Here is a 27,179-nt window from a genome sequence, read left to right on the forward strand (position 1 = left end):
CTGGGTGCACTTCTGAGCATGCAGACACAGACTGGCTGCACTCTTGCCTTGGTCCTCTCCTTCCCAGCCAAGTCAAAAGCACTTCCACACAGAGCTCTGTGCCTGGCAGCACAAAGAAGGTCACTTATTTAACTTAGCTGAAGATGAAGATGTCCCACACCACATCCTGGTCTCCAGGCTGGTGACACATGGATGTGAAGGGTGACCACTAGATGGATACAGAACTGGCTTGATGGCTGCACCCACAGAGTGGCTGTCCATGGCTCCATGGCCCAGGGGAGGCCAGGGACAAGCAGAGTCCCTCAGGGATCAGCCCTGGCACCAGGCTTGTTCAACATCCCTGTGGGTGCCATGGACAGTGGCACTGAGTGCACCCTCAGCAGGGTTGCTGCTGACACCAAGCTGTGTGGTGCAGCAGACAGCTGGAGGGAAGGGATCCATCCAGAGGGACCTGGACAGGCTGCAGAGCTGGGCACAAGCCAACCTCAGGAGGTTCAACAAGACCAAGGGCAGGGTCCTGCAGCTGGGTGGAGGCAACCCCAGGCCCAAATGCAGGCTGGGCAGGGACTGGCTGGAAAGCAGCCCTGAGGAGAGAGCCTTGGGGGTGCTGGGGGAGGAGAAGCTCACCAGGAGCTCTCAGTGTGCACTTGCAGCCCAGAAAGCCAACCAGAGCCTGGGCTGCAGCAGGAGAAGTGTGGCCAGCAGGGCAAGGGAGGTGATTCTCCCCCTCTGCTCAGCTCTGGGGAGACCCCACCTGGAGTCCTGCCTCCAGTTCTGGAGCCCCTATGACAAGAGGGATCTGGAGGTGCTGGAAGGTGTCCAGAGCAGGGCCATGAGGATGAGCAGAGGGCTGGAGCACCTCTCCTGTGAGGACAGACTGAAGGAGTTGGGGCTGTTCAGTCTGGAGAAGAGAAGGCTCCCAGGTGACCTCATTGTGGCCTCCCAGGATGTGAAGGGGGCTCCAAGAAGGCTGGGGAGGGACTGCTCAGGATCTCAGGCAGTGCTAGGACTAGGGGGAATGGAATGAAGCTGGAGGTGGGGAGATTGAGGCTGGAGGGGAGGAGGAAGTTCTTCCCCAGGAGAGTGGTGAAGCCCTGGAATGGGTTGTGCAGGGAGGTGGTTGAGGCCCTGTCCCTGGAGGTGTTTAAGGCCAGGCTGGATGAGGCTCTGGGCATCTTGATCTAGTGTGGGGTGTCCCTGCCCATGGCAGGGGGGTTGGAACTGGATGATCCTTGTGGTCTCTTCCAGCCCTGACTGATACTATGATTTTTCTGATGTTTTTCTTCTCACTGCTTCCTCCTCAAGCCCTCCTCAGCCAGAGAGGCCATGATGAAGCCACAGTCCCCTTCACACTGCACTCTGAGGCCTGGTCTTATGGGAACAGTACATTTATTACTGCTGTGGATACATTTTGTATTGATTCTGCATTATTGTACATTTCAAACCGGGGATTCTGGCACATCCTACTTGCCAGAGGCAAGGCTGAGGCCCTCCAGAAAAGCATCAAACAAAAACAGTCCAAAATATTTGTATCTGCTATCAGCTGACAGTGTAAACCCCCCCACAGCACCACCCCTGGCACATCCCTTGACACCCTGTACAGTAAAAAACACCAGTTGGCCCTTTCACCTTCACAGGGGAGAAGACAAAGCAACTGCAAAAAGGACTGCTCTGGGTTACTGCAGGCTTGGCTGCTCTGTGAGAGGAAAGCTAAGAGCTGACTGTACAAGGTTGTGCTCAGAGGGGGTGCTCACAGCCACCACTGTCCAAGGCTGTGCTCAGGTGGGGTGTTCAGAGTCACCTCTGTCCAAGGCTGTGCTCAGAGGGGGTGCTCACAGCCACCACTGTCCAAGGCTGTGCTCAGGGGGGTGCTCACAGCCACCACTGTCCAAGGCTGTGCTCAGAGGGGGTGCTCACAGCCACCACTGTCCAAGGCTGTGCTCAGGTGGGGTGTTCAGAGTCACCTCTGTCCAAGGCTGTTCTCAGGGAGGGTGTCCACAGCCACCTCTGTCCAAGGCTGTGCTCAGAGGGGGTGCTCACAGCCACCACTGTCCGAGGCTGTGCTCAGAGGGGGTGTCCACAGCCACCACTGTCCAAGGCTGTGCTCAGGTGGGGTGTTCAGAGTCACCTCTGTCCAAGGCTGTGCTCAGAGGGGGTGTCCACAGCCACCACTGTCCAAGGCTGTGCTCAGGTGGGGTGCTCACAGCCACCACTGTCCAAGGCTGTGCTCAGAGGGGGTGCTCACAGCCACCACTGTTCAAGGATGTTCTCAGGGGGGTGCTCACAGTCACCACTGTCCAAGGCTGTTCTCAGGGGGGTGTCCACAGCCACCACCCCAAGAACCTGGGCTACAGTATGAGCAATGTTCTGAGGAGAGCTTCTTGCTGCCCTTCAGACTCCTGGAGGTTTCCATCCCCACAGCGTCCTTGCCACGATGCCAAGGCTTCAGCCCCCACTTCCATCAGTCCCCACAGCGTCCTTGCCACGATGCCAAGGCGTCAGCGCCCAGGGTGCCGGCAGTGCCGCGGGGGAGGCCGGGGCCGCTCAGTAGAGCAGGATCCTGCGCTCGATGGCCTTGCGGCAGATGGGGCACTCGCTCATGCGGTCGCCGCAGAGCTGGCAGGTGCCGTGGCCGCACAGGAAGATCATGTTCTTCAGACGGTCCAGGCAGACAGGGCACATGGTCTGCAAGAGATGGGCACAGGGCACAGGGTCAGTGGCAGCACCGAGGCCGGCAGAGGCGCAGCCCGCGGGCTGCTGCCGGAGCGGGGCCCAGCGGCTGCCGCGGAGCTGCACGCAAGGCTTTCGCTCCACGTTTGGCCTTCCCTTCACTTGGAGCAGTTAGGCTTTTCCTCCCCCATGACACAAAAGCTACCTCGGGGTTCACAGTCTCACAGTATAACTGAGGTTGAAAGAGACCTCGAGGATCATCGAGTCCAAGCTGGCACCACAGACTCATGACTAAACCATGGCACCAAGTGCCACATCCAATCCCCTCTTGAACACCTCCAGGGATGGGGACTCCACCACCTCCCTGGGCAGCACATCCTGATGGCTAACAACTCTCTTGGTGAAGAACTTTCTCCTCACCTCGAGTCTAAACCTCCCCTGGCACAGCTTGAGACTGTGTCCTCTTGTTCTGCTGCTGGGTGCCTGGGAGAAGAGACCAACCCCTTCCTGGCTACAACCTCCCTTCAGGTAGTTGTAGAGGGCAATGAGGTCTCCCTTGAGCCTCCTCTTCTCCAGGCTAAACAACCCCAGCTCCCTCAGCCTCCCCTCATAGGGCTAAGAGAGCCCAGTAGCAGGCTGACCTGGATGATCTCTCGAGGTCCCTTCCAACCCCTAACGCCCTGTGAGTCTGTGACACTCTGTGCTCAGGACTGCTCGTGGCCAGGAGGGCCAATGGCATCCTGGGGTGCAGTGGTAAAAGGGTGGCCAGCAGGGCTGGGGAGGTTCTACTCTGCCCTGGAACACTCTGTCCAGTTTAGAGTTCAAGAGACAGAGATCTGCTGGAGAGAGTGCAACAGAGAGCCACAAGGATGATACAGGGACTGGAACATCTCCCCTGTGCAGAGAGACTGAGAGCCCTGGGGCTGTTGAGTCTGGAGAAGAGAAGGCTGAGAGAGATCTGATCAATGTCTATCAATAGCTGAGGGCTGGGGGGCAAGGGGAGGGGGCCAAGCTCTTGTGGGTGGTGCACAGCAATAAGGAACAGTGGAGACAAACTTGAACAGAGAAGGTTTCACCTCCACATGAGGAGAAACTTCTGTACGGTGCCAGAGGCCTGGAGCAGGCTGCCCAGAGAGGTTGTGGAGTCTCCTTCTCTGGAGCCTTTCCAAAGCCAACCTGGATATGTTGCTCTGTGGCCTCCCCTGGGTGATGCTGCTCTGGCAGGGGGGTTGGAAATGATGCTCCCTGGAGGTCCCTTCCAAGCCCAGGACTCTGTGATTCTGTGATCATTACCCACGCCTGCAGCACCAAGGCCTGCAGGAGCATTCCCCTTCCTGTGATGGAACCTTCCACCAGCAGCTCTGTGTGTGCAGGGCTTGGCAATGGTGCAACTCCTCCTCAGGCTCCCTGCCACCCATGCAGTTACCTTTAGACACCAGGCACTGAAGGTCTGCAGCAGCCCAACCCACACTACATGCCAAGATTCAACCCTGGGACGCCCAGCCCTTGGTCCTTGTTCATTCAGATTTGAAGCCAGAGGAGCATCTCAAGTTTCAACTGCAGAAGGATTCAGTACATCCACAGATTTGGGACTTTCATTCAGGAGGGCAAACTTCTGATCAGCTGTCATTAGTGACAGCCAGTGCCCCAGGAAAGACCTCCTGAAATTCTTCACCAGCAGAATTCACTCTGTAGCAGGCACTGAAGGACAGTGTCCCTCACCTCCTGTCATGGGCAGGAGCAGGTCTGCTAAGCAGTGTTCCTTCACCAGGAGCACGCTGGCACAGGCTGCCCAGGGAGGCTGTGGATGCCTCATTTCTGGGGGGGCTCAAGGCCAGGCTGGATGAGGCCCTGAGCAGGCTGTGCTGGTGGGAGGTGTCCCTGCCCATGGCAGGGGGTTGGAGCTGGATGACCCTGAAGGTCCCTTCCAAGCCAACCCCTTCCATGGCTCTGTGGCACTGGGGTTTCATTTGTGGCACTTCACCAAAGGTTAGCAATGAGGAGATGCTGCAACAGATGAGAACTGTTGAGACCACTCTGCAGATCAACCAAGCAGTCCTCAGACCTGGGCCACACTGCTTGTGCTCACACTTCTCAGTGCTGCTCTCCTCAGGTGAAACACTGGCAGTCATCACATCTGCAGTGCAAACCCATCTGATCCCCACCCTGCCCCTCTGACTCGTCTCCATGCTCACCCCTGGGGGCTGATGTCACTCAGCATGCTCTCATCAGAGAATCCACAGCAAAGTGATGCCCTGCTCAGCACACCTTCAAAGCACACTTTCCATGGCATCCACAGGTATCACTTCCTAGGGCAAAGCTGAGTTCAAGAGCAAAAAGTCCCCCACCAGTCTGCCTACCCAGGACTTGAGCTGGCAGGGAGCTGGCCAAGAGCCTATTTTAATCTCCAGGACATCAGTGCAATCAGCTAGCAGGGCTCTGACCCTGCCAGAGAGAACCTGAGCTCAGCTTCTGTTTGAAACCCTCTTCCCCCAAAAGCTGTGCTCCAGCTGTGCCACAGCTTCCACAGCACTGCAACAGAACACCCCCAGCCCAAACACCTGCAGCAGCGAGGTGCTGAGCTCTTCTCCCTGGGACCCAGGGACAGAACGTGTGGGAATGGATCCAAACTGTAGCAGGAAGGCTCACCCTGGGCATCAGGAAACAAGAGGGTGGTCAGACACTGGAACAGGCTACCCAGAGAGGTGGTCAATGCCCTGCTCCTGGGGCATCTGGACAATGCCCCAGGTCCAGCCAGCATGGATTTAGGAAGGGCAGGTCCTGCCTCTCCAACCTGATCTCCTTCTATGCCCAGGTGACTGCCTGCTGGATGTGGGGCAGGCTGTGGATGTGGTCTGCCTGGACTGCAGCAAGGCCTTTGACACCATCCCCCACAGCAAACTCCTGGCCAAGCTGTCAGCCCCTGGCTTGGACTGCAACACTCTGTGCTGGGTTAGGAAGTGGCTGGAGGCTGAGCCCAGAGAGTGGTGGTGAATGGTGCCACAGCCAGCTGGCAGCCAGGCACCAGTGGTGTGCCCCAGGGAGCAGTGCTGGGCCCTGTGCTCTTTAACATCTTCATTGATGAGCTGGGTGAGGGGATTGAGTCCATCATCAGCAAGTTTGCAGCTGACACCAAGCTGGGAGCAGATGTTGGTCAGTTAGAGGGCAGAAGGGCTCTGCAGAGGGACCTTGACCCACTGGACAGATGGGCAGAGGCCAACAGGATGGCATTCAACAAGTCCAAGTGCCAGGGGCTGCACTTTGGCCACAACAACCCCAGGCAGAGCTACAGGCTGGGGTCAGAGTGGCTGAGAGCTGCCAAACAGAGAGGGACCTGGGGGTGCTGATTGACAGCTGCCTGAACATGAGCCAGCAGTGTGCCCAGGGGGCCAAGAGTGCCAAGGGCATCCTGGCCTGCATTAGGAAGAGTGTGGCCAGCAGGAGCAGGGAAGTCCTTGTGCCCTGTGCTCAGCACTGCTGAGGCCACACCTTGAGTCCTGTGTCCAGTTCTGGGCTCCTCAGTTCAAGAAGGACATTGAGAGACTTGAAGGTGTCCAGAGAAGGGCAAGAAAGCTGGGGAGGGGTCTGGAGCACAGCCCTGTGAGGAGAGGCTGAGGGAGCTGGGGTTGCTTAGCCTGGAGAAGAGGAGGCTCAGGGGTGACCTAATTGCTCTCTCCAACTCCCTGAAGGGAGGTTGTAGCCAGGAGGGGGTTGGTCTCTTCTCCCAGGCAGCCAGCACCAGAACAAGAGGACACAGTCTCAAGCTGCACCAGGAGAAGTTTGGGCTGGAGGTGAGGAGAAAGTTCTTCGCAGAGAGAGTTGTTAGCCATTGGGATGTGCTGCCCAGGGAGGTGGTGGAGTCCCCATCCCTGGAGGTGTTCAAGAGGGGATTGGATGTGGCACTTGGTGCCACATTCTAGCCATGAGGTCTGTGGAGACAGGTTGGACTCAATGATCCTCGAGGTCCTTTCCAACCTAAGTTATACTGTGACACTGTGAGACTGTGAGACTGTGATGCCCTCAATACCATGCTGTAACTTGTGGAGATGCCCAGGTGGCCAGGCAGCTGAGCTGGTCTAGATGATCACTGAAGATCCCTGCTTCTGCTCTGCTCTGTCTGCCCATCAGTCACTCCTGCCTCCCTCCATTCACACCAAGTCATCACCTTCACATCCCAACAGCACAAGGGGAACACTGCTCCTCCAGTCACCTACAGCCTTCCAGTGCCAAGGCATCAGCTACTGCCAGTCACAGCAGACACCCTCCCTGTGACAAGAGCTGACAGGATGTGACAAAGGACTGACAAAGCAAACCCAACTCCTACCTCTGGAGAAGAAGCCTTGTCACCTGAGTGTGGGCTTTTCAGCTTCATTGTTAGCTTTTGTGTCTAAATATAACCCCAGAACCCCTGAAGTGTCTCCTGGGTCTGATTGGGATGTGCTGCCTGGGGAGGTGGTGGAGTCACCATCCCTGGAGGTGTTCAGGAGGAGACTTGATGGGATGCTTGGTGCCATGGGTTAGTTGTTTAGGTGGTGTTGGATGATAGGTTGGATGTAATGATCTTGAAGGTCTCTTCCAACCTGGTCTGGTCTGGTCTGGTCTGGTCTGGTCTGGTCTATTCTATTCTATTCTATTCTATTCTATTCTATTCTATTCTATTCTATTCTATTCTATTCATTCTCATGTCTTCCCAAATGCCACACCAGCATCTGCAAATGAGAGCACCCCCAAGGGCCTCAGCAGTATACAGAACTAAAACCACTCCTTTGGAGGACTTGAGGTACAGAAGCCTCAACATTTTCACAGTGCAGCTCTGCTCTGCAGCTGCATCCAGTGTTAGCTGCCTGCCCCATGGCTCCTGCCTGCCCCATGGCTCCTGCCTGCCCCATGGCTCCTGCCTGGGAAAAATGCAGTGCAAAAATCACTCAGCTGCTTCACTCCCCAGAACCAGACTGTTTGTGTTGAAGCTACAGCATACAGCAGGAGGACTCAGCTGGCAGAACAGCCAAACTTCCCCTTTGCTGTGCAATTCTATTCCCACACAGATTTTGGGGACTGGCTCTTCAGTTTCCCAGTGAGATGCCAGCCCAAATCACTGAGCTTTATCCAGCTTTCAAGCAGCAGTCAGCACTTGATCACAGCTTGCATGCACTGGGGAGTGAGCCCAGAGGAGGCCACAAGGATGCTCCAAGGGCTGGAGCAGCTCTGCTGTGAGCACAGGCTGAGGGAGCTGGGGCTGTGCAGCCTGGAGAGGAGAAGGCTCCAGGGGCACCTCAGAGCTGCCTGCTAGGACCTGAAGGGGGCTACAGGAAGGCTGCAGAGAGACTTCTCCAGAGGGTGTCTGGAGACAGGCCAAGGGGGAATGGATTGAAGCTGAGGCAGAGCAGGCTCAGAGCCAAGGAAGAAGTTGTTCAGTATGAGGGTGCTGAGACTCTGCAACAGGTTGCCCAGGGAGGTTGTGGATGCCTCCAGCCTGGAGGTGCTCAAAGCCAGGATGAATGAGGCCCTGAGCAGCCAATCCAGTCGAGAGGAGACCCTGCTCATGGCAGGGGGTGAGAGCAGACAACCTCTGAGGTCCCTTCCAAGCTGAGCCATTCTATGACTTGCAGGAGGAGAAAGTTCACTGCTTGCCCTGCACCAAAGCTGTGCCACAGCAGCAGGCAGTCAGGAGCTGCTCCTGTCTGACTGTTGGTTTGGTAGAACATTCTCTATGTGACACCACACTGCCCCTTTCATAGCTGCATGAAGCATCTGACTCCCACCTTTGGAAGGCAAACAAATGGTATAAAAAGGCTCCTCTGAGAATGACATCTCTGGCTCAGGCAGGCTCTCCTTGCTCCTCCAAGCACAACTGGATCTGCATTTCAGATCAGCTTTTTCCACCACTGAGGCATTTTACACTGTGTGAAACATGAACTCATGACTCAGACCAGGTTTTCCCACCAAGTACAGGGGCATGGTGACAAAATGAATCCACTGTGGAGCAGCAAGTGCTGCAAGCGTGGTGAAGGCAGATGCTGGGCAGGGGGTGGTGAAGGGTTTGCAGTCACAGACTAAAGGGTCATTGCCTAAGGGTTCTGGTGGAGTCTTGAGAGCCATTTGTACTCCTGGGGATTCTCTCTCTGTTATTCCTTCTGGTGTGCTTAAATTGCTCAAATTGTTGTATTTGCCTAAGCACTGCACATCCCCACTGTGAAGATGTATTCAGCCCTACATCCAACCTGTCTGAGACATTCTGAATCACAGATCACAGCATTGTCAGGGCTGGAAGGGAGCTCAAGGCTCAGCCAGTCCCAACCCCCTGCCATGGGCAGGGACACCTCACACCACAGCAGGTTGCTCACAGCCACATCCAGCCTGGCTGCAAACACCTCCAGGCAGGAGGCTTCCACCACCTCCCTGGGCAACCTGTGCCAGGCTCTCACCACCCTCATGGGGAACAACTTCTTCCTCACAGCCAATCTCAATCTCCCCACTTCTAGTTTTGCTCCATCCCCCCCAGTCCTATCCCTCCCTGACACCCTCAAAAGTCCCTCTCCAGCTTCCTTGGAGCCCCCTGCAGATCCTGGAAGGCCACAATGAGGTCTGCTGGGAGCCTTCTCCTCTCCAGCCTGCACAACCCCAACTCTCTCAGGCTGTCCCCAGAGCAGAGCAGCTCCAGCCCTCTGCTCCTCCTCCTGGCTCTTCTCTGGACACCTTCCAGCCCCTCCAGATCCTTCCTGGCACAGAGGCTCCAGAACTGGCCCCAGAGCTGCAGCTGTGGTCTCAGCAGAGTGGAGCAGAGGGGCAGAATCCCCTCCCTGGCCCTGCTGGCTGTGCTTCTCCTGCTCAGCCCAGGATGTGATGCATCAAGTGATGCAATCTTTTCATGTTAATAGAAGGTTATTACTGCTGTCATTAATGTCCATTTGCTACATCTTAACTAATTATTCAAGCAATTCCTGAACACAAGGGTAAGACAAAATTGCCCAGAATAAAAGAGCACCTGAGGAAAACTGAACAAACTGAGCTCATGGAAGGAAAACTGCACCAAACTGAACCTCTCACACCCCAGAGGTATCTGCACACCCAAGGAGAGCTGCAGGCTTTTATTAACTCCTAAAGTCATGAGAAAAGGAAGGTGTCTGGGGGAAAGAGATTCCTGCATGCAAGCATTCACCTGCAGGTTTTGCACACAGAGTCTTCCAAAGCAGCCAGCCTGTGTTTGTCAATCCTCTGTTATAAAGTCAAGCAGGATCACAGACTGTTAGAGGCTGGAAGGGAGCTCCAGAGATCATTGAGTCCAGCCTCCCTGAGCTGTAAGAAGCCAGAGGTCTCTAGGGAGTCCAGCTCCTGCCAGCAAGGCAGACATGCATTCTCCACATGACAGCTTGAGTCTGCATGTTCTTGTACAGACCAAAATGACAGAGGGATCTGTCTGGCACTGGCTCCTGGGGTTTGTGTCACTGGCCAAGCCTCCACAGGACAGGAACAGCTCTTCACAGCCAGGCCACTGAGGTTCAAATCTGACAGCAGAGCAGCTCCCAGATTTGAGGCATTAAGAGAGATGCTTCCTAAAGCTGCTGATCTGAACACTCCAGTCTGGGCTTTCACACACATGAACAGCTGACAGCAACCACCACCTGGACTCCATGTCACAGCAAGAGGAAAAGGCAAGCAATGCTGTGAGATCTCTCTTCCCTGCTGCCATGGAAGGCTTCTGCCAATTGAGTTACACATGGGGAAGGCAAAAATGACATTGTCAGGGGTCTAGGAGAGGAAGAGTGCACCCTCAGTAAGCTTGCAGGGGACACTAGATTGGGTGGGAGTTGGAAGGCTCTGCAGAGGGACCTGGCCAGTGGGATGAGATACAACAGGGCCAAACAGTGGATCCTGCACATGAACACTCCAGGCTTGGGGCAGAGTGGCTGCAAACTGCCCAGCAGAGGAAGACTTTGGGGTGCTGGCTGACAGCAGCTGAAGATGAGCCCAGGTGGGCAAGAAGGCCACCAGCAGCCAGGCCTGGATCACCAATGGTGTGGGCAGCAGGAGCAGGGCAGGCATTGTGCCTCTGTGATCAGCACTGCTGAGGCCACACCTTGAGTGCTGGGCTCAGCTTTGGGCCACACACTCCAAGGACACTGAGCTGCTGGAGCAGGTCCAAAGAAGGGCAATAAAGCTTCTGCTGTACAGGTACCCTCAGGCCAGCTGCCTGGGCAGGGCAGCCTTTCCCTGACACACCAACAGAGATGCTATATAATCCAATAGATGCTCTAACAGATTACCAACAGATAATCCAATAGATGCTCTAAGAGATTATCAAACAATGCCACTTGATCTTTATCACAGAGCCACAGAGTGCCAGGTTGGGAGGGACCCCAGGGACCACCTGCTCCAACCTCTGCAGCTGACAGCAGAGCTGAAAGGAGCTGGCCCAGCACCCTGCCAAGCTGAGCCTTCCAGCTGCCCCATGGAGGGGACTCCACTGCTTGCCCTGGGAGAGGACTCCAATGTCTGACTTGTTCTCATGGGGAAACTTACTGTGTTTTAGCCCTGTCCAGAGCAGACAGAATGCACAGCACAGACAGAATGCACAGCACAGACAGAATGCACAGCACACACAGAGAGCAGTGGCTCTTGAAGCAAGCTGTAACTCCCAACTGCCATGCTGTTCAGCTTACAGCAGATGGGTTGGATCTTACAGTGATTTCAGGGGTCCCCCACATTTGCATCCAGCACTTTTTGTTACCTGTTCCTTGATGTCTTGCAACTGCTGCTGCAGCTTCTGTACATCTGCATTGACGTTGGTGTTGTCTTTGTCCTTCTGCAACACTGGAATGTTCCCACTTGCTGCAGAGAAAACAAAGACCCCTGGTGATGCAGACCTGCAGTGCCTCAGGAGCCAGCACTCCCAGTGCCCTGGCTGCAACTTTTCATTTCCTGAAATCGTGCTAATCAAAGACATTTGCTCCTCTCATGAAGCTCTCTGCCATGACTGAAGCTTGACTCATAAGGAACCTCTTTGAGCTCAGTGGCACAGCTTCTCTGGCAAATGTTTCCTCAGTGCTGATGCTCCAAGTGCCTCCCAGCTGCTAATGTTCTCAGAGTCCTTATCTGCCTGAAGTAAAGTTTTTTTGCATGTGCCAACAACAAAGCCCAAACCTTCCACACTGCAAAGGCTTCTCCTCCTCCCAGCCAGCTCTGTGTGGTGTGCAGAACTGCACAGGCTCCTTAAGCAGTTTGTTCAACTCCTGAAGCAGCTCAGGTGAGCAGCCCTGTAACTGGCTGATCTGGGGGGCTGCTACTGGAAGAAGCAGAACAATTGAGGAGCATTTCAAATGAGCATGCTGGAGGTGTTCAAGGCCAGGCTGGATGGGGCCTTAAGCAAGCTGGGCTGGTGGGAGGTGTCCCTGCCCATGGCACAGAGGTTGGATGATCTTTAAGGTCCCTTCCAACCCAGCTATCCCATGACTGTGTGACACACTCTGGATTTCCAGTAAGGGAACTAAACACCTGGTTTGAAGGATCATTCCTGTATGTATCTACTGACAAGGATGCCCCCATACATGGTCCAGCCTCTCCTCTGGCTGCTGGAAGCAACCCTTTAGTGCCATGGCTGCTGGGGCCATGCATCTGCTGCTCGCAGCCAGAGAGTGGCACAGACTGCAAACAGAGCCCTGGCCTGAGACTGCTCCTGTCAAACCTCTCTAAAAAGGAAAGGGAATAGTTAGGTCACTTGAAAGAAAAAGCTGCTGGTGAGGGAAGAGGAAAGAGTATTGTGTCTGGAGTCACTCACAAATATCATCAGTGGTATCCTCTGTACCTTTCCCTCCGCAGCACATGATGAAAGGCACTCTGCGCTCCACCACCGCCCGGCACTGCACACACTTCTTCATCAGGCTGGCACAGTCTGGGGGCAGAGAACTCAGTCAGCTCCTGGGGCAGCTCAAGGCCAAGCAACAACCACAAAGCAAAGTCCTCCAGAGGCTAGAGAGTCCCAGGGGGCAGGCAGTTGGTGCCAGGAGCCTGCACTCTGCCATTCTGTGCTGCTTCCCTGTGTCTCCCTAAGGCAGTGCCCAGCCAGAGCTCTCTCTGCTCTTATCCTGTGGGGTGCTGGGCAGAGGCTTTCTCCTGGCCTGGGCTGGCAGCCAGTTTCAGCTACACCACAGGGCCTGGGGAAGCCTGGGGCAGGCCTGGTTCTAGGGGTACAGTTGGGCTGCTCCTGGGCTGCTGAGGCTGAGGGGAGTGGAGGTCTCTGGAAGGCTCTGGGAGGTTCTGGCCTGGCAGGCCCAGGTGTGTTCCTTGTACCTCAGGGCCTTTGGTATGTATTTGTAAACAGAATTCCCATTAAAACTCCCAGTGCAGGGGTAAGGTTAGGGTTAGGGTTAGAGCAGTGAGCCCTGGTGTGCTCTCTGGTTAGGGTTAGAGCAGTCAGCCCTGATGTGCTCTCTGGTTAGGGTTAGAGCAGTGACCCCTGGTGTGCTCTCTGGTTAGGGTTAGAGCAGTCAGCCCTGATGTGCTCTCTGGTTAGGGTTAGAGCAGTGGCCCTTGGTGTGCTCTCTGGTTAGGGTTAGAGCAGTCAGCCCTGGTGTGCTCTCTGGTTAGGGTTAGAGCAGTGACCCCTGGTGTGCTCTCTGGTCAGGGTTAGAGCAGTGAGCCCTGGTGTGCTCTCTGGTTAGGGTTAGAGCAGTGACCCCTGGCGTGCTCTCTGGTTAGGGTTAGAGCAGTCAGCCCTGGTGTGCTCTCTGGTTAGGGTTAGAGCAGTGACCCCTGGTGTGCTCTCTGGTTAGGGTTAGAGCAGTCAGCCCTGGTGTGCTCTCTGGTTAGGGTTAGAGCAGTGACCCCTGGTGTGCTCTCTGGTTAGGGTTAGAGCAGTGACCCCTGGTGTGCTCTCTGGTTAGGGTTAGAGCAGTCAGCCCTGGTGTGCTCTCTGGTTAGGGTTAGAGCAGTGACCCCTGGTGTGCTCTCTGGTTAGGGTTAGAGCAGTGACCCCTGGCGTGCTCTCTGGTCAGGGTTAGAGCAGTGAGCCCTGGTGTGCTCTCTGGTTAGGGTTAGAGCAGTCAGCCCTGGTGTGCTCTCTGGTTAGGGTTAGAGCAGTCAGCCCTGGCGTGCTCTCTGGTCAGGGTTAGAGCAGTCAGCCCTGATGTGCTCTCTGGTTAGGGTTAGAGCAGTGACCCCTGGTGTGCTCTCTGGTTAGGGTTAGAGCAGTCAGCCCTGATGTGCTCTCTGGTTAGGGTTAGAGCAGTGGCCCTTGGTGTGCTCTCTGGTTAGGGTTAGAGCAGTGACCCCTGGTGTGCTCTCTGGTTAGGGTTAGAGCAGTGACCCCTGGCGTGCTCTCTGGTTAGGGTTAGAGCAGTCAGCCCTGGTGTGCTCTCTGGTTAGGGTTAGAGCAGTGACCCCTGATGTGCTCTCTGGTTAGGGTTAGAGCAGTGACCCCTGGTGTGCTCTCTGGTTAGGGTTAGAGCAGTCAGCCCTGGTGTGCTCTCTGGTTAGGGTTAGAGCAGTGACCCCTGGTGTGCTCTGTGGTTAGGGTTAGAGCAGTCAGCCCTGGTGTGCTCTCTGGTTAGGGTTAGAGCAGTCAGCCCTGGTGTGCTCTCTGGTTAGGGTTAGAGCAGTCAGCCCTGGTGTGCTCTGCTAACACATGCTGAGTGTTGCAGGGTAAACCTCAGCCCCTGTGCAGCTCTGTAGGTCAGTAATGCAGAATGTTACCTCTCCATCTGCAATGCCCCCAGAGTTGCAACAGGGCCATAAATTGAGCTCTAATGACTTCAGAAGTTTTAGTGATGCTCAGCAGGCTTCTCTAAGCTGAGCAAGCCTGCTGACACTAAGTCACTCAGGTGGAAGAGCACATGCTGCCTGCAGCCTGGAACATCTGCAGCCTGCCCTCCAATGATTCCATTACCAGCACACCAACTCATGCCAGAGTTCTGACCACAGGCCAGGCTCAAGCAGCTTTCAGCAGCCTGATGGCCAGTGCTCTCTCTCCAGATCACTCCCAGCAGGAGCTGGTGGGTTACTCACTCTCACAGGCACACATGTGACCACAAGGCTGGAAGAGCACTGCTGCCTTCTTGTCTGAGCACACCACACACTCTTCAATCTGTGAACAACAAGAAGCACACATGAGAAAAGTTTTGTCTGCTGCTCTCTGCATTGGTTTGCCTTTACACTCTCTTTGGAGAGGCCTCTGGCCTGGGAAAGCCTCCACCTGCTGTTAATTTAACTATTTAGCACATTAAGTGCAGCTTAACTACCACCCTGGCTTCCAGGAAGAGCTGTTTGCAGGATTTCTGTGCCCAGCTCACTGGCAGGCACTGAGATCTTTAGTTTGCTTTATCCTTTGCCCCTTTTCTCCACCCTGTATGCTCAGACTGGGGCTGTTCAGCATGGAGAAGGGAAGGTGCAGGGAAACCTGCTGGTGGCCTTTCACTGCTTAAAGGGGCTGGTGAGAAAGAGGGGGGCAGACTTTTGAGCAGGGCAGCCTGTGACAGGACAGGGGGTGATGGGAGTGCATGAAAAGAGGGAAATTCAGACTAGAGAGAAGGAGAAGAATAGTTACACTGAGAATGTGGAGACCCTGCCCCAGGTGGCCCAGAGAGGTGGGAGATCCCCATCCCTGGAAGCATTCCAGGTCAGGTTGTATGGGCCTCTGAACAACCTGCTGTAGCTGCAGCTGTCCCTGCTGACTCTCCAGGGGTGTTGGACTGAATGGCCTTGAGAGGTCTCTCCCAACCCAAACTGCTCTATGAGATTCCCTTACAAGAGACTTACTCTCCTTTAATAGTCTTGGTTAGGGCTTCTCAGGCCCTTTAATGTGACCAACTCTATGGAACAAAGTGTGGCCACACTCTGGTCTGGACAGCCTCTTCCAGCTTACACAAATGCTGGCCAGGTTCACTGACTTCTCAGCCTCACAGTCAGGGCTGTAAGTTTTTATAGAGAAGAAGCTAAGAGAGGCACTGAACAGGTCCAGCCTCTCAGTCCAGTTCAGCAAATGACAGCCAAGGAGGCTCCCCCCAAGGTCAGCTTTCAGCTGGGAAAGCTGAGTTCCACAGATTGCCTTCTGGAGGTGGCCAAGTGGCAGCAGAAGCCTTATTTGCTGCTCCTGAATCAGCCACCAGCAGAAGCCTTTCACTGACTTGGGGGTGAGCAGCTGGACATGAGCCAGCAGTGGGCACTTGCAGCCCAGAAAGCAGCCTGGGCTGGGTCCAAAGCAGTGTGGCCAGCAGGTGGAAAAGCAGCAACTTATCTTAACATGGGGGAAAAAATCACCAGGGAGGAAAAAAATCCCCAACCCATGCCAAGAAAGCATCCTCAGGGCACTGCAGGAGAAACTCCTGAGGCCTGAGCAGTAAGGACATTGCCAGGTGAGCAGTAAGGACATTGCCAGGTGGAGAGACAAGAAGGGGCAGGGATCACAGGGGTTTGGGCAAGGAGAGCAGAGGCAGGTGCAGTGCTGGGGCAGGACAGTGTGGCAGGGCCAGACTCATTCCACCCACTGAGAGACCTGCAGGGCAAAATGCTGCTTAGAGGAGGTCACACTGCTGCTTGGCCTCTTTTCTGTTTTCACCCTCCCATGGCAAACAGACCAAGGAGCAATGAGCACTGAGCAGTGAAGCTCTTACCTTTGTCCTGGACTGAACTTGCTCTTTGCAGATGAGGCACTTCTTCACCCGTGGTGAGCAGAGGGAGCAGGTGGCAATGTGCCCACAGGGGCCAAACAGGGTGTCCCTCTTCATGTCTGAGCACACCATGCACTCCTCCAGGGTGTCAGAGTCGTTGTTGATCATGGATGGGCTTCGGGAGCCGACCTGCCCACTGCAAAGGCACCGAGCAGTCAGACTCTGCTCAGGGCTGCTGGGTCTTCATCTCAGTGCACATCAGGTGGCTGTGTGCCTGCAGCACAAAGCAAGCCCAGCTCCTGGGCCCCCACAGGCACAGCCTCCCACCAGACATGGGGCAGACACAGGCCACACAAGGCCAAGCAGCATCTCATGAATCTAAAACCCCTTCCCTCTCCTGCCAAGAGTTTCCTTTATGGGCAGAGGCATAACCGGGAGAGTCAGAGCTGCACAGCTCAAGCCTTGACCCAAGAGCACAGCTCCAGCACTCAGCAGGTGACAGCTCCTGAAAGCAGCCCTGAGCTGCCAGCCAGGTCAGCCAGGAACTGACCCAGCAGAGGGAGTGCTTGTTGAGCACATCCAGAGCAGCTTCTGCCCAGCCAGAGCAGCTCCTGCACAGCCAGGGCAGCTCCTGCACAGCCAGAGCAGCTTCTGCCCAGCCAGAGCAGCTCCTGCACAGCCAGGGCAGCTCCTGCACAGCCAGAGCAGCTCCTGCCCAGCCAGAGCAGCTCCTGCACAGCCAGGGCAGCTCCTGCACAGCCAGAGCAGCTCCTGCCCAGCCAGGGCAGCTCCTGCACAGCCAGATCAGCTTCTGCCCAGCCAGAGCAGCTCCTGCACAGCCAGGGCAGCTCCTGCACAGCCAGAGCAGCTCCTGCCCAGCCAGAGCAGCTCCTGCACAGCCAGGGCAGCTCCTGCACAGCCAGAGCAGCTCCTGCACAGCCAGGGCAGCTCCTGCACAGCCAGATCAGCTTCTGCCCAGCCAGAGCAGCTCCTGCACAGCCAGGGCAGCTCCTGCCCAGCCAGAGCAGCTCCTGCCCAGCCAGGGCAGCTCCTGCACATCCAGAGCAGCTCCTGCCCAGCCAGAGCAGCTCCTGCCCTGCCAGGGCACCTCCTGCCCTGCCATGGCACCTCCTGCCCAGCCAGAGCAGCTCCTGCCCAGCCAGGGCAGCTCCTGCCCAGCCAGAGCAGCTCCTGAACAGCCAGAGCAGCTCCTGCACATCCAGAGCAGCTCCTGCACAGCCAGAGCAGCTCCTGCACAGCCAGAGCAGCTCCTGAACAGCCAGAGCAGCTCCTGCACAGCCAGAGCAGCTCCTGCACATCCAGAGCAGCTCCTGCACAGCCAGAGCAGCTCCTGCACAGCCAGAGCAGCTCCTGCCCAGCCAGAGCAGCTCCTGCACAGCCAGAGCAGCTCCTGCCCAGCCAGAGCAGCTCCTGCACATCCAGAGCAGCTCCTGCACATCCAGAGCAGCTCCTGCCCAGCCAGAGCAGCTCCTGCACAGCCAGGGCAGCTCCTGCACAGCCAGAGCAGCTCCTGCCCAGCCAGAGCAGCTCCTGAACAGCCAGAGCAGCTCCTGCACAGCCAGAGCAGCTCCTGCCCAGCCAGAGCAGCTCCTGAACAGCCAGAGCAGCTCCTGCACAGCCAGGGCAGCTCCTGCACAGCCAGAGCAGCTCCTGCCCAGGCAGGGCAGCTCCTGCACATCCAGAGCAGCTCCTGCCCAGGCAGAGCAATTCCTGCACAGGCAGAGCAGCTCCTGCACAGGCAGAGCAGCTCCTGCACATCCAGAGCAGCTCCTGCCCAGCCAGAGCAGCTCCTGAACAGCCAGAGCAGCTCCTGCCCAGCCAGAGCAGCTCCTGAACAGCCAGAGCAGCTCCTGCACAGCCAGGGCAGCTCCTGCACAGGCAGAGCAGCTCCTGCACATCCAGAGCAGCTCCTGCCCAGCCAGAGCAGCTCCTGAACAGCCAGAGCAGCTCCTGCACAGCCAGGGCAGCTCCTGCACAGGCAGAGCAGCTCCTGCCCAGGCAGGGCAGCTCCTGCCCAGCCAGAGCAGCTCCTGCACATCCAGAGCAGCTCCTGCCCAGCCAGGGCAGCTCCTGCCCAGCCAGAGCAGCTCCTGCCCAGCCAGGGCAGCTCCTGCACATCCAGAGCAGCTCCTGCCCAGCCAGATCAGCTTCTGCCCAGCCAGAGCAGCTCCTGCCCAGCCAGGGCAGCTCCTGCACATCCAGAGCAGCTCCTGCACATCCAGAGCAGCTCCTGCACAGCCAGAGCAGCTCCTGCACAGGCAGAGCAGCTCCTGCCCCAGCTCTTCTTCTTCACACATCACCCAGTCATTCAGGCAGGTCCTCAGGTCACCCACCCAGAGCAGCACCAGCACTGAATTCACACCAGGTCACTTTGCCCACTCCAGTCTTCAACACCTGCATGGACAGAGGCTTCACAACCTCCCTGGGCAAGCTGTCCCAGTGCTCAGTTGTTATTCCAGTGATCCCCACCCCCTTTGCTGGGCTGTGTTGAGCTGCCACTAGGCAGGAAGAAAATCAGAAGGGCCAATGCCCAGCTGGAAATTACTTTGGCTTCAGCTATCAGAGGGCAGGAAATCCTTCCTTCCACAAATACATTGGCAGCACAAGGAGGACTGAGGAAAACCTTTGTCCTTTGTTGGGTACAGAGGAGAACACCATGGCCAGGGATGAGGGGAAGGCTGAGGGACTCAATACCTTCTTCTCCTCAGTCTTTAGCAGTAAGATCAGTTGTTGACTGGGTACTCAGCACCCTGAGCTGGAAGATGGGGAGCAGAATGAAACCCCCATAGTCCAAGAGGAGATGGTCAGTGAGCTGCTGCCCACTGAGACACAGGTGCTGGAGAGGGTGCAGAGCAGGGCAACAAAGCTGGGGAAGGGTCTGGGGAAGAGGGCTGGGGAGGAGCAGCTGAGGGAGCTGGGGGTGTTGAGTGTGGAGAAGAGGAGGCTGAGGGAGACCTCATTGCTCTCTGCAGCTCCCTGAGAGGAGGCTGCAGGGAGGTGAGGGCTGGTGTCCTCCATCTAGTCTCAGGTGACAGGACAAGAAGGGAATGGCCTGAAACTGTGCCAGGGGAGAGTGAGGTTGGAGATGAGGCAAAATGTCTTTGCTGCAAGAGTGGTCAGGGCTTGGCAGAGGCTGCCCAGGGAGGTGGTGGAGTCCCCATCCCTGGAGGTGTTGCAGAGAGCTGTGGCCATGGCCCTTGGGGCCAGGGTTTGGTGGCCATGGTGGGGCTGGGTTGATGCTGGACTGGGTGTTCTCAGGGGGCTTTTCCAACACAAACATCCTCCACATGCACACACTGCCACCTTCCATTCTCCTCCCCCCCCCCAGCACACAGGAAGGTGTTGTAAGCCTCATCTGAGATCTCTGTGAGCAGCAGTCAGAGCACCACAGGACGCAGCAGATGTGAACAGGAAGGCGAGCAGCAGCCTGCCCCTCCCCACCACCGCGGAGCAGGGCCCAACGCTGCACACACAGCAGAGAGTCAGACCCAGGGGATTTGAGCAACATACAAACCTGACTTTCTCTTTGTGACACTTGGCCAGAGCTTTGCAGAGGCTGGGGTCAGGGCAGAGGTCCAGGGGGGACTGCCCCTTCTTGTTGCGGATGCCGAGGTCGGCGCCGTTGGCGGCCAGGAAGCAGGCGATGGAGGCTGCGCTCTTCTTCTCCGCCCCCTGCGTGCCCAGGCCCATGATGAGCTGCAGGGAAAGCAGCAGGGAAGAGCCTGAGCCACTCTGAGCAGGCAGAGCAGGCTGGCTCAAGGAAAGCACACAGGCAGCCACGTGCCAGTCTGGAAGCACAAGGAAGCATCTCCGGAGCCAGAAGCAGAGCAAGGAGGGCTGCGGCACTGTCAGAGATTCACACAGCACTCCGGGCTGGAAGGGAGCTCCAGGATCATCCAGCTCCCACCCCCTCCCATGGGCAGGGACACCTCCCACCAGCACAGGTCGCTCAAAGTCTCATACAACCCAGCTGGGCTCCTCCAGGGACAGCCACAGCCTCCCTGGGCAGCCTGTGCCAGAGCCTCACCACCCTCACTGCAAAGAATTTCTTCCTCCTCTCCAGTCTCTATCTCCCCTCTCCCAGCCTCAATCCCTCCCCTCTCATCCTGTCACTACAAGCTGGCTACAGCTGACTACAAATCAGCTACACCCAACAAAGTAGAGTTCAGGCAGGAGTGGTTCAGCTCATTCAAGCCCTGCACACTCAGACCCACTCCCAAGTGGTTGTCCTTCTACACAAGCACTGTAGAGGGCAAAGTCCCACTGGCTATATGCAGGACACACTGAAGTGCACTGCCAGTGCCAGGTGCAGGCAGAAGGCTCCCAGTGCCACCCTGGGCCTGCACACATGGCTGGGCAGGCAGAGGAATGCATGCTTGCTCTTTAGCCTAGTGAGTACAGGACCTGCTCAAGGAGCCCTGGCTTTGGTTGCTACCTCAGCAGGCAGGGATTTCCACTCTCACGCCTCTCCTAACCCTGCAGTGTTCCTTAGCTCTGCCACAGCTCTCCCTGCACTTCTGCACCTCTTGTGCAAGTCCCAGGACCAGTCAGAAGAAGGGAGAGGAGGCACTGGCCAGCAAGGAGAGGATGGCATTCAACAAGTCCAAGTGCCAGGGGCTGCACTTTGGCCACAGCAACTCCAGGCAGAGCTACAGGCTGGGGGCAGAGTGGCTGAGAGCTGCCAAACAGAGAGGGACCTGGGGGTGCTGATTGACAGCTGCCTGAACACGAGCCAGCAGTGTGCCCAGGGGGCCAAGAAGGCCAAGGGCATCCTGGCCTGCAGCAGGAAGAGTGTGGCCAGCAGGAGCAGGGAAGTCCTTGTGCCCTGTGCTCAGCACTGCTGAGGCCACACCTTGAGTCCTGTGTCCAGTTCTGGGCTCCTCAGTTCAAGAAGGACATTGAGAGACTTGAAGGTGTCCAGAGAAGGGCAACAAAGCTGGGGAGGGGTCTGGAGCACAGCCCTGTGAGGAGAGGCTGAGGGAGCTGGGGTTGCTTAGCCTGGAGAAGAGGAGGCTCAGGGGAGACCTCATTGCTCTCTGCAACTCCCTGAAGGGAGGTTGGAGCCAGGTGGGGGTTGGTCTCTTCTCCCAGGCAAGCAGCACCAGAACAAGAGGACACAGTCTCAAGCTGTGCCAGGGGAGGTTTAGGCTGGAGGTGAGGAGAAAGTTCTTCCCAGAGAGAGTTGTTAGCCATTGGGATGTGCTGCCCAGGGAGGTGGTGGAGTCCCCATCCCTGGAGGTGTTCAGGAGGGGATTGGATGTGGCACTTGGAGCCATGGTCTAGTCATGGGGTCTGTGGTGACAGCTTGGGCTTGGTGATCTTTGAGGTCTCTTCCAACCTTGGTGATACTGTGAGACTGTGAGACTGTGAGTCACCTGCTCTGGAGTGCTCTGGGCCTGCTCCCAACATCATCGTCTATTAGAGCTTGATCAGATAAAATGTGTAAGGGGACTACACAGCTGGTGAAACTGCTGGCACCACTAAGAAACCCTCAGCAAAGCAACACTAGGCTGTAATCATAGAATCACAGCATGGGAGGGGCTGGAAGGGACCTCTGGAGATCACTGAGTCCAACCCCCTGCCAGAGCAGGGTCACCCAGGGCAGGGCACACAGGAGCACATCCAGACAGGGCTTTAAAGCCTCCAGAGGAGACTCCACAGCCTCTCTGGGCAGCCTGCCCCAGGGCTGCAGCAGCCTCACAGTAAAGACATTTCTCCTCATGTTCAGGTGGAACTTCCTGGGCTCCAGCTTGTGTCCCTTGCTCCTTGTCCCATCACAGCACACCACTGAACAGAGCCTGCCCCCTTCTTACCCCCCACCCCTCAGACACTGCAAGACATTGATCAGATCCCCCCACATCTTTCTCCTCTCCAGAACAAACAGCCCCAGGGCTCTCAGCCTCTCCTCATCACACAGATGCTCCAGTCCCTGCAGCATCCTCACAGCCTCCCTTGGACACTCCCCATTGCATCCCTGTCCCTCTTGAGCTGGGGAGCCCAGCACTGGGCACAACAATCAGAGGAAGGTCTTTGGCCCAGCTGCAACAGTTCCAGTTCAAGGAGGTTTCAGTGCTCTGTATGCTGTTCCTGAAGGAAACCAGCTACTGTGTCTCCAAGAGGGCAATCAAACACAGAGCTCTTGGCATGGCCCTGCACTGCCCCAAGCCTGGCTGCAGTCACAACCCTGACCCCTGGAAGGCCTCTGCCTGCTGCCTGCTGTGCGGGCAGCTGCGCCAGGCTGCGCCCCTCGGCGCTTCTCTGCCAGCCTGCAAGGCTCTGGCTGGGAGAGCCACCAGCCCAACAGCCAGGCACAGAACCCCCCCAGCACGTCTCAGGGCCTGGCAGAGCTGCAGGATGCCTTCCCAGGAGGATGCCAGCCCTGCAAGGCACCAGCACAGCACTTAAGCAGTGCTGAGCTACCCGATGCAAACGCCTGCTGCCCGCTGCCTGCTGCTGGAGTCTCTTGTGTGTTAAGGTTTAGGCAGTGCTACCTTTTGGAACCTTCAAGGCTCTGAAAGATACCTACAGGGAAACAACTCAGACCAAGTGAGCCTGGGCAACAACACATTTGTTGAGGCCAGGAACACTGCATCTGGAAGAAAGCAACTGGAGCAGCAATGGTGTGGGCTGCTGGAGCAGGGCAGGGATTGTCCTCCTGTGCTGGGCACTGGGGAGGCCACAGCTTGAGTGCTGGGTTCAGTGTTGGGCTCTCACTGCAAGAAGGACATTGAGAGGCTGGAGCAGGTCCAGAGAAGGGCAACCAAGGTGGGGAAGGGTCTGGAGAAGAGGGCTGGGGAGGAGCAGCTGAGGGAGCTGGGGTCACAGTCTGAAGGATCCAAAGGAGGCTGAGGGAGACCTCATTGCTCTCTGCAGCTCCCTGAGAGGAGGCTGCAGGGAGGTGGGGCTTGGGCTCTCCCATCTAGTCTCAGGTGACAGAACAAGAAGGGAATGGCCTGGAATTGTGCCAGGGGAGGCTTAGGTTGGAGATGAGGAACAATTTCTTTGCTGCAAGAGTGGTCAGGGCTTGGCAGAGGCTGCCTAGAGAGGTGGTGGAGTCCCCATCCCTGGAGGTGTCCCAGAGAGCTGTGGCCATGGCACTTGGGGCCAGGGCTTGGTGGCCATGGTCAGGTTTGACAGGGCTCTGAGCAACCTAATTGAGTGAAGCAGGTCTGACTGCAGAGGGGGTTGTACTGGATGACCTTTGGAGGTCCCTTCCAATCCAAACCATTCTCTGATTCTCTGACACATCAAATCCTCTAAAAAGGCAAAACCATTTCCTGCGTTACAAACCCCTCACAGTAACCTCGGTGTCATTCACTCACACCAGGGGCAGCAGAGACACCTCTGGATGCAGTGCAGGACCAGAGCAGTGCTCCTCTCCCATCTCTGGTTTCACAGACATGCACACAAAGGAAGTTTGGGGCCACCTCTGCCAGAGTCCATTTCAGATCACACACAGAGCTGAGCTGCAGTTGCTTTGCTCCTCTCACCCCAAAGCCCCAAAGCCTTTCCTCCCATCTCCACACCTCTTCTCCAAGCTCACCCCAGTGCATTCCAGTGAGCTGAAGCACATCTGCTCTGCACTGGCACCCCTCTTCTGAACAAAGGCCTTTCACTGACCTGGGTGTTTGGGGTTTATTGGGTTAGCTTTTGGGAGTTTGAATGAGATGCAAAAATCTTTCCACTTACAGCTAAAGCTGGAAAGAAGATGCTGAGAGTGGTAACTAATGAGGCAGCAAACCTGAGCCACTCTCAGCTTCTGCATCTGGAAATGCTCAACACAGAAAAACCACTCCAGAAGCTTTGCCTGTCAGCAGAGCTCTCCATCTCACCTCCAGACAGGCTCTGCACAGCAATCACTTCTTTTCTGAGTCTGACCTTTGCTCCAGGGAGCCTCCTGGACTCTCTCTCTACTGCAGCACAGTCTGTGAAATGAACTCTGCCAGAAGGATGGAGGGCAGCAACCACAGAAGCTGAAGCATGCCTTGCTCCCACAGAACCAGCTGACAGAAGGTTAGAGAGGCAGCTAAACAATTCAAGCTAGGAAGACATGCAGGATGCCAAGCCACAGAGGAGAGCTGCAGTCTTATTCTGTACTGGAACACTGCTTGATTTGTCTTGCCCCAAAGCTGCTCTTGGTGCTCACAAGAATGACTTGTAGAAATATCTGGGAATCACAGCATGGCTCAGGTTGGAATGGACCTCAGAGATCATCTACCCCAACCCCCCTGCCCTGGCCAGCAATGCCTCTCAACTAGATTTGGCTGCTCTAGGCCTCACCCAACCTGGCTTTTAACACCTCCAAGGAGAAGGCAGCCACAACCTCCCTGGGCAGCCTGTGCCCGAGTCTCACCACCCTTGTACTGAAGAACTTCTTCCTCAGCTCCACTCTAACCCTGCTCCGCCTCAGCTTCAAACCCTTCCCCCTTGTCCTGTCTCCAGACACCCTCAGGAGAAGTCTCTCTGCAGCAGCTCTAAGGTCCCCCTGGAGCTTTCTCTTCTCCAGGCTCTGCACTCACTCCAGCAGCTCTGTGTCCTTCTCATGCTGAGGACACCAGAACTGGAGGCAGGATTGGAGGTGAGGTCTGGGCAGAGCAGAGCCCAGGGGCAGAATCCCCTCTGCTGCCCTGCTGCCCACACTGCTCTGGCTGCAGCCCAGCACACAGCTGCAGGAGGGCTGCAGGAGGGCACTGCTGGCTCCTGGGGAGCTGCTCAGCACCCAGCACCCCCAAGCCTCTTTCTTCAGGGCTGCTCTCTCCCCACTCTGCACCCAGCCTGGATTTGTGCCTGGGATTGGCCTGTCCCAGCTGCAGCCCCTTGCCCTGTGACTTGCTGACCCTCATGTACTGCCACTGGCACACCTCTCTAGCCTCTCAAGACCCTTCTGGAGGCCATCCCTGCCCCCCAGTGAGTCCAGCCCCACACCTTCTGAGGCTGCCTCAATCCCCCTGGCCATGCTGCTGCCAGAGATGGAGCCAGGAGAGATCCCTGAGGAACTCCACTTCATACCCCTGGTTTTCTTGACCCGTGAGAAGCCACAGCAGACACTCTGCCTGCACTGCAGGTTCACACAGAGCCATCTGCACCCCAGCCCAGCAAGCCCAGGCTGCCAAGCCCCAGTTCAGCAGTACAGAATCAGACAGGGCAGACAAATGGACAGGAAAGAAAAAAAAAGGAATAAATAAATGCATTTTATTTACTGTGTTCTTTGATGGCTCCCAAGTGGTATCTACCTTGCCCACATCTTGCATGTCTTGGAGCTGGCGGAGCTGGGAGAGGGTGTGGTGCCGCAGGGCTTCGTGGAGAGGAGTGTCTCCATCCTTGTCCTGGATGTCCAGCTTAGCTCCTGCCCGCACCAACAGCTGGAGAGAGAGAGAACCCACTTTAAACCCCACCAGCACCTCGGCACTCCTGCTAACCCCGAGCTCAGGAAGCCATGGCTGTCATGCTCCAGGAAGCCTCTGTCGTAGTTTGGCCTGGGTGCCCTCTGCTACAGGGCTGCTTCCTGTATCCAGAGGCCCAGCCCAGTGGGTGGACACAGGAAACCAGGGGTTCCATTCCCATGATGCCTGCACCACTATAAAATCCACGGTGGGGTCTGGCACTGCCGCTCTCCTTCCTCTCTGCCCCCCGGTAACTGGGGGAGAGGTCTCAGGGGGTCGAGTCAGTCAGCAGCAAGTTTGCAGATGACACCAAGTTAGGAGCAGATGTTGGTCAGTTAGAGGGCAGAAGGGATCTACAGAGGGACCTTGCCAGGCTGCACAGATGGGCAGAGGCCAACAGGATGGCATTCAACAAGTCCAAGTGCCAGGGGCTGCACTTTGGCCACAACAACCCCAGGCAGAGCTACAGGCTGGGGGCAGAGTGGCTGAGAGCTGCCAAACAGAGAGGGACCTGGGGGTGCTGATTGACAGCTGCCTGAACAGGAGCCAGCAGTGTGCCCAGGGGGCCAGGAGGGCCAAGGGCATCCTGGCCTGCATCAGGAAGAGTGTGGCCAGCAGGAGCAGGGAAGTCCTTGTGCCCTGTGCTCAGCACTGCTGAGGCCACACCTTGAGTCCTGTGTCCAGTTCTGGGCTCCTCAGTTCAAGGAGGACATTGAGAGACTTGAAGGTGTCCAGAGAAGGGCAAGAAAGCTGGGGAGGGGTCTGGAGCACAGCCCTGTGAGGAGAGGCTGAGGGAGCTGGGGTTGCTTAGCCTGGAGAAGAGGAGGCTCAGGGGAGACCTCATTGCTCTCTCCAACTCCCTGAAGGGAGGTTGGAGCCAGGTGGGGGTTGATCTCTTCTCCCAGGCACCCAGCACCAGAACAAGAGGACACAGTCTCAAGCTGTGCCAGGGGAGGTTTAGACTCGAGGTGAGGAGAAAGTTCTTCCCTGAGAGAGTTGCTCACCATTGGGATGTGCTGCCCAGGGAGGTGGTGGAGTCCCCATCCCTGGAGGTGTTCAAGAGGGGATTGGATGTGGCACTTGGTGCCACATTCTAGCCATGAGGTCTGTGGTGCCAGGTTGGACTTGATGATCTTTGAGGTCTCTTCCACCCTTGGTGACACTGTGTGACACTGTGTGACACTGTGTGACACTGTGTTTTCCATGCCTGGAGCTCACCCCTCAAGTGAAACATGGATTTCCTACAGCAAGCAAGCTTCTTCCAGCAGAAGCCCAAAGCCTGTTGTGCCCTGAGGGAGCACCACAAGGAATGTTCTTTCAGAGGACTCTTTCTACTGCCCAAACCCTTGAGTTCTTCCAAGCTGGCCTACAGTCACACATTGAGCAGTACAGCAGGGACAGAACTCTAGATGCTGATGTGTCCTTTGCTATTAGGTTTCCATGACCTCACCCCCATGCTAAACCTTACCTCTCCCTTTTCAGTATCCTCCCATCAGCAAAGTGG

At 56.5% G+C, this 27,179-nt stretch overlaps 1 protein-coding gene across 3 annotated transcripts in view; it reads right to left on the minus strand.

Annotated features, from left to right (window-relative positions):
• Positions 1–1,372: 1,372 nt before the first annotated feature.
• Positions 1,373–27,179, minus strand: part of MIB1 (MIB E3 ubiquitin protein ligase 1) — a 109,805-nt gene continuing 83,998 nt past the window's right edge. The window contains exons 15-21 of one of the 3 annotated variants that reach the window (XM_068165496.1): positions 25,526–25,654; positions 19,807–19,988; positions 16,275–16,467; positions 14,671–14,749; positions 12,446–12,559; positions 11,399–11,499; positions 1,373–2,685 (exon numbers count right to left, since the gene is read on the minus strand). In XM_068165496.1, coding sequence (XP_068021597.1) covers positions 2,545–2,685; positions 11,399–11,499; positions 12,446–12,559; positions 14,671–14,749; positions 16,275–16,467; positions 19,807–19,988; positions 25,526–25,654 — 939 coding nt within the window. In that variant the 3' untranslated portion in view covers positions 1,373–2,544. Of the gene's footprint in view, positions 2,686–11,398; positions 11,500–12,445; positions 12,560–14,670; positions 14,750–16,274; positions 16,468–19,806; positions 19,989–25,492; positions 25,655–27,179 lie in introns of all 3 variants that reach the window. The other 2 variants (XM_068165495.1, XM_068165494.1) reach the window with 2 other exon arrangements.

The sequence above is a fragment of the Melanerpes formicivorus genome, unplaced genomic scaffold, assembly GCF_026170545.1.
Source record: "Melanerpes formicivorus ecotype bairdi unplaced genomic scaffold, bMelFor1.0.p_v2 SCAF_89, whole genome shotgun sequence".
NCBI lineage: Eukaryota > Metazoa > Chordata > Aves > Piciformes > Picidae > Melanerpes > Melanerpes formicivorus.